The sequence below is a fragment of the Crassostrea angulata genome, chromosome 5, assembly GCF_025612915.1.
Source record: "Crassostrea angulata isolate pt1a10 chromosome 5, ASM2561291v2, whole genome shotgun sequence".
Classification (NCBI taxonomy): domain Eukaryota; kingdom Metazoa; phylum Mollusca; class Bivalvia; order Ostreida; family Ostreidae; genus Magallana; species Magallana angulata.
In genome coordinates, this window is record NC_069115.1 from 39851820 (window position 1) to 39865309 (window position 13490).

Here is a 13490-nt window from a genome sequence, read left to right on the forward strand (position 1 = left end):
GAAATGTGCTAAATCAAATCCAATTTAACTTGTTGAAAAATCATGTTCCGCCAAGTATCGTACGTTTGCAGTACATGTACAGTATAAAGACGAAAACTAGGTGAAAAACACCATTCCAAAATACCACACACAGATGATAAAAATGATTTAGAATCTAATATTATTTTATTACATGTCTATAAATCATGAGATAGTTAAAGTGCTGCACGATTTAAATCAAAATAGATCAAATAGGTTTTGTTTTTAGATATTTTAAATTAAAGACTTCATTGAATGCCCGAGAAAAAAAAGTATAATTTATAGTAAGTTAACTATTAGTCGAATATTTCAGATCTACTAGACCACCTGTGCCAATGCGTTTTTACCTCCAAGATTGGGGAAAAAAATATTATTTCATCATTTTTATGTTGCTCTTTAATTAAATATAAATGGTTCAGTAAAAGAGGGTCTTTGGTCTTTGAATGTTTAAAATTGGCATTATTACAATTCTATTAAGTTACCTACAAAATCAAACCGTGCATTTCAGAAAAAAATGTAAAATTGATTGCACATCATGCCTCTTAAATTGAGTTCACTGAAAATTCGATACACATCGTTTACAATTAGATTTTATGCATTCCGTGGTAGGTTGTTTTTTTTAATTCAATCCATACACGTAAAAAAAAAATGCTGAATCAGCAATGTGGAAATTCAGGACATGCTGGCGTGTGAATATATACTAAATAATTTTATTATATGCCATTGGATCAAAATATTCTAAAATATTATTAGGTAAAACTTATATTTAAATCAATATAATCTTATTAAAAAAACCGGTTACTAGTACTGTTGTTAGGAAAAAATTCCCCAAAAAATGCTAATCGTCCATCTACAACATTTCATATACTAAAACGCTTGTTCCCATAAACTTGCATCAATGAAATACAAGGAAAGGGGGAAATTGCAAGTTGGAAAAAGATTAAAGTCCTCGCAACACAGATTTATAGAAAATATGAAGATTTGATATTAAGCTATAGTTATACTAAAATAAATTTCAAGGTGACAACACGCCTCAACTGAACAATATTTCCCGTATCTTTCCATAGAGCTCTTCTTCTCAAGGAGATAAATATTGTCTAAAAATTGGTCTTCTTAAATTGGTGATTTTTAACTTTGTTTGACAACAAGTCACGTTAAGGCGTTTAAATACCTGGGGGGTTTTGTCGCCGTCTCCTGGGCGGTGTCGCCTGCCTGTGGAATGTTGGAGTTGGAATTGTTCCTGCCGACTGCATAGCCTATCCCGATCCCCATCCCCATGAATAGAAGGGAACACACGAAGACCACCGCGTACTGACTCCTGCCCCATCCTGCTTTCTTGTACACACCCTCATTGTCAATGGTCATGTTGGAGAACCTTAAAAACAAAAGGCGTATCAAATCACTAAACTCAACGTACTAGAGTGACAAAAAACCTATTCATGTACAACGATCTGCATATATAGTTATCTATTTGGGTCATCGTTTTAGAAAAAAATATTGATACAGTGATATATATATATATATATATATATATATATATATATATATATATATATTTATATATATATATATAAAGATCTGTGTCCTGTTGATGATAAAATGTTCGACAGACGTGTTTACAGCAATGTATAATATATATGTAACGCTCTCGTATTTTATAGCTTGCTTTGATTTTAAAATAGTCAAAATTAAGGTCACATGTTGGAAAAATTACATAACGAAAATTTGCCAAATCGATCAAACATTCCAGCGTTGCTTGTTGTAATGTATTTGTAAGTATATTTTAATACGATTGTCTCAAAGTTGCTTGCACTTTTATTGCAAGTTGTTACTACGCAATATAAAATAATCGACGTCATTGTTTGAGCCGTATAATGAAGAAAACATTCTTTTCTTTTCTTTTTTTAAAAAGGGGGCTTTATTTATCTAAGAATTGTGTTGATGTAAATAAAGTTATGAAAATCTGGCGACATTTCGGAAGGAAAGAGCGTACGTATATATGAGGGGATATGCGGATTGGTGCCAACCGGATTAATGTTAGGAACTTCCTCAAATGTATACTGAAGATAGTAATCGAACGATGACTGCCTCGTTCGAGTGTCCCATGGGAATAGCAGGAGTAATGTAAACCCACAGTGACACTCAACTCTGTACAACAATGTCAAGTACATGTACTATGCAATTTTCATCAATCAATATAATAGTGTTCTTCGACTTTAAGAATTATATTTTTTGACAATATGATGCCTAAATATGAAATGAATAATTAATTGAAAACAAAATAAAATGCACCAGTATAAAACATCCACTTGCAGTTTCTCAGCGGATCTAGTTTGACAAGTGCATTTTTGATAATCAACAATGTTAATATACGAGATAGAATAATGCCTAACCTAAAAAAGGAAACGATACACACTAATAACAAATAAAACAAAAACAACATCTACGTTAACTAATTAATCCCTAAAATATTTTTTAAAAGTTTAACAAAAATAATTGATTACGATTTTTCTTTCTGACGTCATGATAATTATCGTAATCATTCAACTTTATCATCTCTAAAAAAAAAAATCAATTTTAAAACCGTGCATTTTGAGGATAATCAAATTCTTACCAAACGTTTGTCATTAGTTTTCAACTTATAATCCAACTCGTGAAAACACTGCGCATGCAACTGAAGTCATGTAGAGCTGCGCTTTAAGACTATACGTGTAAATTCGGAGGTACCGGAGTAGTGCCGGCACGAGCTCTCTCGGTACTTACTAGGTAGTAATTAAACCAATCAAAGAGCGGGGGAGCCGAATCAAACGAACTCCTATCGCAACGAACGTACCAAAAATAAATGCCATGCGCGGATCTAAAAAGTTTCCCATGTGGATTCTGGAGGATAATTTTGTTTACCAAGGGGTCATAGGGTCTTATTATTTTTTGTTTGGTAATTTACTATACGAGTTTTCTATGTTTGAATTTTCCTAGGGGAGGGGGTGTCCGGAACAATCTGACCCCCCTTCCCCCTCTTTGGTCCGCGTGTAAATATAGAGTCGGAAAAAATCTTTTATAAAGACGTGCATGTCAGTGTCATTATGTAGGTTCTATTTGTAAAATTGAAAGGATTTTTTTAAATTAATGGCAGTTTCCAGATTCTAAGTAGTAGCAGCAACGTTTGACCTAATGAACCATGAAAAGCGTTCTCATAAAGATCTGGTAGCAGTGGTGTTATCTATAATTTATTTGTTCTTTGCAAGAGAAAAAAATTTCGGAAAATTGCTCTCACTGATAAAATAAATAAAATGATAAACAACCTCCATAAACAGCTGAAATGCAAGTCGTTTTTTGTTAGCTTTCGTGGTTGCTTTTAAGTTTAAAAAATATCCATTATTATGACTACCTGATGTTGTTCAAAATATTTTTTTCTGATAAAAATTGAAGTTAAAGGATAGGACCTGTTAAAACCTTACTTTTGCCTTTGTCGTCAAATCGCAGGGAACACTTCCTGGAAGTACTAGCTACGTTACCAATACGATTTGCTCAGACAGTTTTACACATTCATTCAGTAAGTCAAAATATATAGTTTTCCCTTTTGTTTGGGAATTGGTGATGGCCTATCCCTTATTTCCTTTAGGATCGGCTATCATTTTTCTTTTCTTTGAATCTAATTCAATTTAAGAAATAATGCTTAGTAAGTACACTGGGAAAAAACCAAGTTGAATTGACTCAGAATTCTTAAAAAGACATTGACTCAACAAAGATTTGTGTATATATTATGACCTATTTAAGCTGTTTTGTATATTTTTGTTCATGGCTGTGGTTTCAGGAAATGATAGGAAATTAGCTCTTGGTCGTCAGTGAAAATGGTTTTAAATAATATGTATAAGGTTTTTACAAAGGCTATAGAGGAAGATATATGTTGAATCATTCGGAACGCCAGCCCGTTAGAAGAAAAACATGTACCTCTTGATATTTATTTTTCTCGCAATAAATTAAACCCCAAATATCCAAAATTAATAATACACTGTGGTACTAAACTATAATTTTTTCATGTGGTAGTGATATATTTTTATAACAGTGAAAATGTATGTAATGTGTTTGGAATATACAACTGAAAATTTTCATTTGACCCTTTTTTTAAAATTTATTTTGCATATTTCTTTTGATAATCAAATATAAACCTTTGTTACTGATTCTGTTAAGGTACTTCACCACACCGATACTTATTCTTTTTAAGACACTACGTCACAAGATGGCGATTATAATGTTTTGTTAAACTGTTTGTATCAATCGATTCAGTTGTATATCGTAATAGCTCAGTGGTTAAAGTATTAGGCCAGTAAACAGCAGGTCATGAGTTCGAATCCGCCTGAGGCTTTTGTTCATGTTTACTGAATGTTGAAAATATCATTTTTATCTAAAATTGCACATTTTTTTTCGCCTATTTGACACTTATACCTCTTATCCATCATGCTATCTATCATAATCAAGTAATTTTCAGGTGATTTGAGAAACTATTTCAAGGTGTAGTGAGGCACCTTATATACAAAACTTTTTTTTCACAAGTTGTCTTAGAACGCTTACCAGTAGGTAGTATTCCTTAAATTATGGTCCATAAGAAAACCTATCCGACGTCAGTTAATAAATAAAAGATCATATGGTCTGTATCATTATCGGCAGCATGATAGCCAATCAGGTCACGCAGCCCTCCCGGGTGTTTAGTGAAATGAACAATAGGTGAGTTCATTTTACTGCAGGCATCCTTATTGCTTTTGTCTCAATGGATTTGTGTTTAGCTTAATAACAGGAAGGAGAGTTTTACGCACAAGAAAACCACCAATCGAGTCATCGCTACGTTAAAAAAAAAGGGGGGGGGGGTGGCGCTAAGCCCCCCCCCCCCTCAACGTCTGTGAAAGAAATTCACCAATCACTATTTTACTAAAAACTAAACAAAATCCCAAAAGCAAATACAGCATACAATGCGACCTGAATTTGGATTCTTGATTCCCATGTTTTCTATGTTATTGTTTAGTAGGAGTGCAAAACAATTAAAGGTGGAATAACACATATCACAAAATGACTGACCGCTGATCGAAATTATTTAAAGAATTTATGGACTGAAACATGTAACATACTCCATAGCCGAGTGGATAACGTGTCGAACTAGTGATCCGTACATTCCGAGTTCGAATCTCGCAGCTGGGCTTTTGTTGCTACTTACTGGAATAATTATTTTAGATATGCAATTTTTTATCTTCAAACTGCAAATTTTTCGCTTGTTTTGATATTTGTACAATTTATTTATCATTATATCTTTCATTATCAAAAAAAATTCCTGTCAATTTGAGTGACTTAATATTCCACTTTAAATAAATTCTTGTCGTTAGCTTACAACAGGTGATGCCTATACGATGATTTTTTAATGTAGTTTTACGGTCCAATGCCGTGACCCACCAATTACTTCAAAGCGCTAACAAATTTTTGCGTGAAGTGGCTCAGTGAGTAAAAAACATTTTTCATAACACTGTTCTTGAACTTTGATTCACTCTTGATCTGCGGGGGTGGTGCCATTAAAACGCCTTAAGGCGGTCGTTCATTGTCTTTCAAAAGCAAAATTTGAAATCTAAATATAGTTTGAAGCGAAAAACAAGCAACGAGAAAAGAAATACTTTCTTAGCTGTTGACACTGGACAAAGTTACCAAAATTTAAAAGGAAAACAAAATTATTGCTGGAACCATGTGTACATTCACCCTAAAGGGACGGTACCTTTGTATTAACAAAAAATGTCAACCACTCCCAAATAAGCTTCGTCATATCTGTATATAAATTGAATTATATTTCTAAAGAAACTTGAAATTTCTGGCGTTTAACCCAGTTATTCAAGTCCTACTGAATATTATTTCACAAACTTGTTTTACACTATCCATACATGTACATCAAATTCAAAAGAGTGATTAACATCAATCAGTTTCACATGTAATATGTAAACACAAACACATTCCGATGGAAGATTGACTCTCTCTCTCTCTCTCTCTCTCTCTCTCTCTCTCTCTCTCTCTCTCTCTCTCTCTCTCTCTCTCTCTCTAATTGAGCGAATTTTACATCGGGAAGAGACATTATTCACATTGACATAAAAATTATTCACAAATGACAAAAAGATTTGATTAAAAAATATATATATAATTAAAAAGGAAATAATTGTGTTTCGCTTCAAAAATAAAACTCCACAAAAAACGTAGAAACACATAGATGTAGGTACATTAATTGTACTATATATACCGCACTCACTTGTACTGGTGTCTTTTTTTATCCATTTTATCATAAGAATGCGACCTGGACTGGAATTCTTCGACTCAAATTCAATACTAGGCGTAATAGTGAATCAGAAATCCATTTAAAATATAATTGATGATCTGCAGAGTTCACAAACATTCCTTTAAAAGTTGTGAAAAAACCTCCTACGCCCTTATTAATTCGACTTGCCCTTTATAAGGCAGACAAGTGTTAGCGATAGATACTATGACAATCGCAAACAGTTTCAGTAAAATAAACACAAATATTCATCTAGCTAATATGACACATCACTGACGAGGTCATGAAATTGAAATGAAATGGTCATAAACCAATGTAATAAAATTCACATTAATCCTAAAACTGAATCAATCCTCAAGGTTCAAAAATAGGTAGTAAAACTTGTACACTATATCAAAAACTAGACTGTCCAAATGGTTGGCGAAAAAGTGCACTATGTAAAAAAAAAATAGGCAGGTTCTCGAAGGGTCCCTGACAAAATTCAGACTGTTGATCACAATTTAGCTGGACGAGACGATCAGAACACAAAAATGCCCAAGGGATGATTGGTTAGAAACCGTAGACTTAAAGTATATGTATACAATTATAGGATGTCTAAAAAAGTAACAATCAACGCAGGAAACACACTGGGATAATCAACACTTGTCAAACCTGCTTACATTTTTTTCATGTACCTGCATACAGGTATTTGTACTACATAATCATACAGGTGACATCCGTACAATGTTTTATTTAGCAGGCCAGGTAAGGTGATTAACATTCATTCACCTTGTTGATGATTCAATGTTTAAAAAAAAAAGGTCATGTGGTGCACCATATGCAAATCTGTCATTCACCTTAATACAACATATCCGCATTGCTTAAAGAGTTTACCAAAATAAATATGTCGTTTAGAGCTGATCCTTGCGATGAAGGAGTGACATGTTATAATTGTATTTTATAGTATACTTGTTTGATAGTTTCCGGGCTTTTTTTTATAAAGTTAGTTGCTTTGCTCCTAGAATTTTATTGAAATTGTTTATACTTTTAGGTAGTATACTGAACACAACATATGTAGTTAATTTAATACATGTCCCGTTGACTCGAATTAAGCTTTAACATTGTTACTGTATACAGAAAAATATTCGCCCGCTTCATTTTCGCCCTTTTCTCCCTTCTATCTCCAGGCAAATTGAAGACTGTGCGAATTCAAAACATACTCCAAATTGCAGTGCTAACTGGGAAAAAAAACATCAATTTCTAACTGCATCTGACGAAATCAATATGGGGTGAAACGATTTGCAAGTATGGAAGGACGAAAATAAAAGCAGGGCGAAAATAACTGTTTACAGTAGTTTGAGTCAAAAGAAGGTCACAAATCCTGATACAAGAATTCCCCTGTCAGATTATGAAGGACACACGTGAATTTTCTCATTTTTATATAAATTTCCATGAAAAATTGTTTCCTAGTTTATTTGTATCAAACCCTGTTTAAATATGCCCAAAAAATGTAGGTTAAATTAATAGCAAGCTATTTTTTTCATTACCGCATGCAAAAATGAAATTGAATGCTCATTTATTTCAAACAAAATTATAGCATTCTATAATCAAATAAAAACTTAAATAAATAAAGTTTAATTACGGAATTACATAGTGGAAATCTTTACATTGTAATTTCAATTTTGGAAAATATAATGGAGGATATGATGCGTTTGACATTTGATAATAATACCCGACAAATCATCTGTGAATTTTTGCTTCTCCAGTGATTCTGAAATTTGTGTATTTACCTTTAAATCTACAGTGTGATGTTTTAAGAAAGACACGGTTCGAACAACTTCACTTCGTTACCGGCTGTATTTTGAACGTCACTTTATTTCTATTTTCTTCTATGCTATTGTTGTAAAACGTCTTTTGAACGTCACTTTATTTCTATTTTCTTCTATGCTATTGTTGTAAAACGTCTTTTCAACGTCACTTTATTTCTATTTTCTTCTATGCTATTGTTGTTAAACACCAAATCGCCGTCAAATTCTCTGCCTTGGGTCTAAAAGTCATGAGATCAAAGTCAACTAAGGTATTAAAACATTTTATCTCTTAGATTTTTTTTTTTTGGGGGGGGGGGGGGTCATCTTTATTGCAATCTTAAAGTGCCTCTTATACCACCGTAAAGATACATGTAAATACGATATCTGAACAAACAACCAAATTTAATTCGGAAATATTTATATGAAGCTCTATACATTATTTATACATATAAACATGAAGAAACATGAAGAAATTGATGATTTAGCAAAACGTCACTCCTTATTGACTAGGTATGAGGGTGACATGTGGTTTTTGGGACCTAAACCCACAAACATTGAACAAGATTTCGAACTTCAAATTTAAGACTCATTGGTATGATGTAATATAAAGGATATTGAAATCAGAGGAGCAGCTAGATCCAACGATTCGATTGCCCTAATAAAGTTACCCTGTTTATACATGTCATGTAAATGACCGATTTCTCCTGATTTAAATTCACAGGTAGGGGATCCAGACAGCATTCTTTCTGAAAAAAAAATTCCAATTGCTCCTATTTCGAGAAAGGGGCATGTTTCCCAGACTCAAAAATGTCAAAATTATACAGAGAATCACCATAAAACACCGTAAATACCTCAACTCGTTGGCTACTAATGCAATAATAAAAATTGTTTTCAAAAAAAATATGCCTTTACATTTGGTCAAGTTCTCATGATCTTTAGGCTTTCACTGTCTGACATACATGTATTTTCGTAGTTCAAAGGCTATTTGAAAACGTCATCATTTCCCTACTTCAAAGCCATCAATCCCATTAAAACAATTGACTTTATACACACCATCATATCCTTATCGGGCCAATGAGATAACAATGTGTTTCAAAAGCACTTGTACTAACACATTAGTATACAGAATTTTCAAAAAGTGGATCACCGTAACGTTTCATGAAACATGCATCGTGTATACATGAGGACAACATTTGACGCTCTTTTTAACAGGAAATGGGCCATGACATCTGCTGCATTGCATAAATATTACATAAATTAACTTTAGATAACACGTGATTAATTCAGTTTAAAACTATGGTATGTCATAGCAAAGGTAGTCTTAAAGGTGTCTATCATTATCAGTAGATTTTGAATATGGTAATTACCATGAAAAAAGCCATTCATGAATTTATGAAATTTACGCACGTAATGTTTTTGTTACCTTAACTTTTCCCGTGAAGAAAACATGGCGCTTCTTCAATAATTCAAGACGGAATAAACAGCTATAGATTTAAGATCATATCACTCACTCACAGGTAAAATATGGCAAAGCACAACGCAGGAAAACATCCGCTATACTCGCGTCTCCATTTATAACCATTGAATAACAATCTCTTTAACTTAATGTGTTTAACCGCTTTAAACCGGTCAGATAAAGTGTACAAGTAAAATTAATATTGACTAAACTCCAATAGATTCCATTAAAGCCTGGTTAAAGAGATCCATTTCAGATATTTTACCTTTGGTGTATAGATTCTGCAAAACATTTTCAAAAAATGCAAATGGAACTCGATGATTTCAGATAATTTTTCATAAATCGCCTTTAAGTAAATGATTTTTCCTTTAAGTTTCGATTATTAGAAATTACTGGAGATTTCTTCGACAACTAATTTCTCATTCTGCATTTTTCTTAAATATACTTGCATCCTCGATGAAGAAAGTCCAATCTTGCCAAGTTATAATGATAACATTTTAATTCTTCGACTATTTCGCTGCCATATTATTATTCAAAACAAAAATTGGGGAAATTCTGGTAGAAATCATATTCGCTTGCCAAGGGTGACGATCTCTATTCAGAGAATTCGATGAATGGAGAAACACCGTAGATAGTCACCCTTGGCTAGCGAAGTTGGGTCGGAATTTGTCGCAATGATCTTTAGATAAAATTATCGAATGACTTAACACTTACCGACACCGTCAACTTCTTTTTTTTTAACCAGCCACGCAATGAGAAGAAGAGAACAGAAACACACAAATTCCGAAAAATGCACTCAAATTTGGGGCACTTAGAACTTTAAGAAAAACATGTAACCCGTGACGTATGACGTATAATCGCTTGAAAGTATCAACATATCTACACATGTATACATATGTACTTCTATATGAACTATGATGAAGAATTTGTTATAGTATAATCTGATGACGTAACAACCGACAGTGCACCAAAGCTCTGACGCGAAGCATTTGCAACAGAACTTCTAGCTACTGTATACATGTATAGCTATAAAACATCATCCTTGTCAGCCAAATCAACTGACATTAATGGTAGCGAGAATATCAGGATACTGAACTTCGCCGGGTGTACATGTATATATATTTTGTTCTTCAATGAACGAAAGTTTTCTGCAAAAGCTTTTTTTTTTTAAATTTTTTGGCCTGACACTGAAGGGGGTCAATGGCATTTTCTTTGTTAACAACACCAGACTATAGAAATACTGTCTTCATCCGAGAAGAATTTTTTGCTTTATTACGGGAGGTTATGCCCGGATTTAAGATACTTAAAATCGTTAGGAGGTTGATATAACAAACAAAATATTTGTAATATTTGTTCAGATCATTCCATCAATGACATTTGACGATAAACACGCCTTATATTGTCACCTATCCACGACAGAGGTCGGTAAATGACAGTAATATGTAGAGACTTTAGTTCGTGTCAATATTATGAATTCTGCCTGATTTTGTTGTCATATTGAGATTGTTCTGCGCAGAGTTACAGGTGACATACACCCTTGCATCAACTAAAGAAAATAATGTCTTTCTGTTTCCGAGCACCTGTTTGAACTAGACTCATCAAATCTTGAATCAATACTCGTTTGGAAAGATTAACTGAAGAGAGGAGATATATGTATTGAATCCATGTGTTCTGCGTATCATCTCCACTATATCTTAAAAATAAACGATTATGGTTAATAGCTATTATTAGGAAACTGACAGGGGTGAAATCTACACGATGCAGTTCTAAGCAGTTTATCGATCGATCGACCCTATCAACAAACTACACGTAAGATGAATTCGCCAATTCTTCTAATTAACGTACCGATACACATCAACAATGGAATTTTTCTATAAATTGTCACTGAAAACTATTTGTATCCATTTAGTGCAACAGTCATTCATAAACTGTATTTCATTTTTTAAAGAGTTTAGTTATTTGTAGTATTCTCGCAATCAAGAAAATCTCAATCATAGTGTAAAAGTTGAAGGGATTTTTGTTAAGTTTTCACAAAATATTCAATGGCCATTAACGCAAAAAGTAGGTCATTGACCTAACTTCATAGAAAGTGAAAAATAACACTACAATCAAAGGTCTTTCACATACAATAAATGATTTTTCATTATCATCTGTGGATTTTTTTTTCCATTCTGAGTAAACGTCGTCCTCAAAAATGACCCGGCACTTCTTTACCTTGTACATGTAACACGAAAGGAAAGATAACCCTCATCTTGGCATAACTACTTTGTGGTTGGCAACTAGTTGCATGGCAACATGTTGCAAACTTTCATACGGTATATCATTGCAAATGTTCACTCAATGAACATGCAGCTCTGAACAAATTGCACCCGGCCTTAAGTAGATACATACCTAATATTAGTATACATTGTATGAAGCGTACGGCATGAACGATATGGTGGTACACACATAATATGCTTGATTAAAAAGATTGAAACAGCCGCCTTTTTGCGTCATTTCACTGTATGTTTCCAAAAACTCTTTCTAGTAACAAAAGTCCTGAATTGCCCATATGATTATTACTTTTCTTATCAATAATTCACAAAATTTCTAAGCTTTTAACCTTCCCCGTGTTGACTTGTTCATTACATTCAAAAATGGCAGTTGGTTGTTGCCGGTACGTCAAAAAGTCAATACAAAATAATTTTAGAAAAAAAAATGTCAGTATCCCTGTTCGTTCGTAAAACGTTATTAAAATTATAAGCAGATATTAATTCTGTTTTTAATCTCAAAATCTGGATGTAAACAAGAATTATCGACCGGTCGCGATAAAGAGATATGTACTCATAAAAGGGAACATCAAAAAGATTAAAGGTGTGTGTTTTTCTTCACCAGACAAGTAGTATACAGAGGAAGAGAGTTAAATGTTAACGTAAAGATCAACTAAAGTTATCTTCATAAGTTTCTAACAATAACGGAACTTTGTGAAATGAACTTGCATATAAAATTTGGAACTATACATACTTTATCTACATCTTGTACTTTTTCGGAACATTCCTTTTCACGTCATTAGAAAAAAAAAAAACACACACACAAATTCTCCAAAAACAACTGTTGAGCTCAAAGTCGGTTTTGCATAATTTCCTTTTTAAATGCAGTAAAGTCATCAGCTAGGGAGAAAGCATCATTCGGCTAAGATTGCAGTCGTTGAACACAAGTTATGAAATCAAGTAAGTGCAAATAAGAGCTTTACGGAAATAAGTTCAATAATAATACAGCTGTAACAATGTTCGTGCAGTTCAACACAAGAGTATCAGGGTGACAAATAAAATAAAAATAAAAACTGTAAAAAGGGTTTTACGGTTTCCGAATCCATGGGATACATTAGTATCTCTTTGTAATAATACAAACGAGAGTGATTTCATACAGTAAACAATCCTTTTGATAAAAGCCCTTCAATATAAGTCTACATTCCTACAACATAAGTCTACAGCCCCACAGTATAGGTCTACAGCCCCACAACATAGGTCTACAGCCCAACAATATACGTCTACAGCCCAACAATATACGTCTACAGCCCCACAATATTGGTCTACAGCCCCACAACATACGTCTACAGCCCCACAATATTGGTCTACAGCCCAACAATATACGTCTACAGCCCAACAACATAGGTCTACAGCCCAACAATATACGTCTACAGCCCCACAACATAGGTCTACAGCCCAACAACATAGGTCTACAGCCCAACAATATAGGTCTACAGCCCCACATTAAAGGTCTACAGCCCCACAACATAGGTCTACAGCCCAACAACAATGGTCTACAGCCACACAACATAGGTCTACAGCCCAACAATAAAGATCTACAGCCCCACATTAAAGGTCTACAGCCCCACAACATAGGTCTACAGCCCAACAACATAGGTCTACAGCCCCACAACATAGGT

General features: G+C 33.6%; 1 protein-coding gene across 8 annotated transcripts in view; it reads right to left on the reverse strand.

Annotated features, from left to right (window-relative positions):
- The window catches only part of LOC128183672 (glutamate carboxypeptidase 2-like), a 35159-nt gene that overhangs the window by 13200 nt on the left and 8469 nt on the right, over window positions 1-13490 (reverse strand). For 4 of the 8 annotated variants that reach the window (XM_052852776.1, XM_052852778.1, XM_052852777.1 and 1 more), the window contains one exon: window positions 1190-1393. In XM_052852776.1, the coding sequence (XP_052708736.1) occupies window positions 1190-1393 (204 nt within the window). Of the gene's footprint in view, window positions 1-1189; window positions 1394-2632; window positions 2893-4590; window positions 4788-6295; window positions 6459-9529; window positions 9680-13490 lie in introns of those variants that run through there. The other 4 variants (XM_052852781.1, XM_052852782.1, XM_052852779.1 and 1 more) reach the window with 4 other exon arrangements.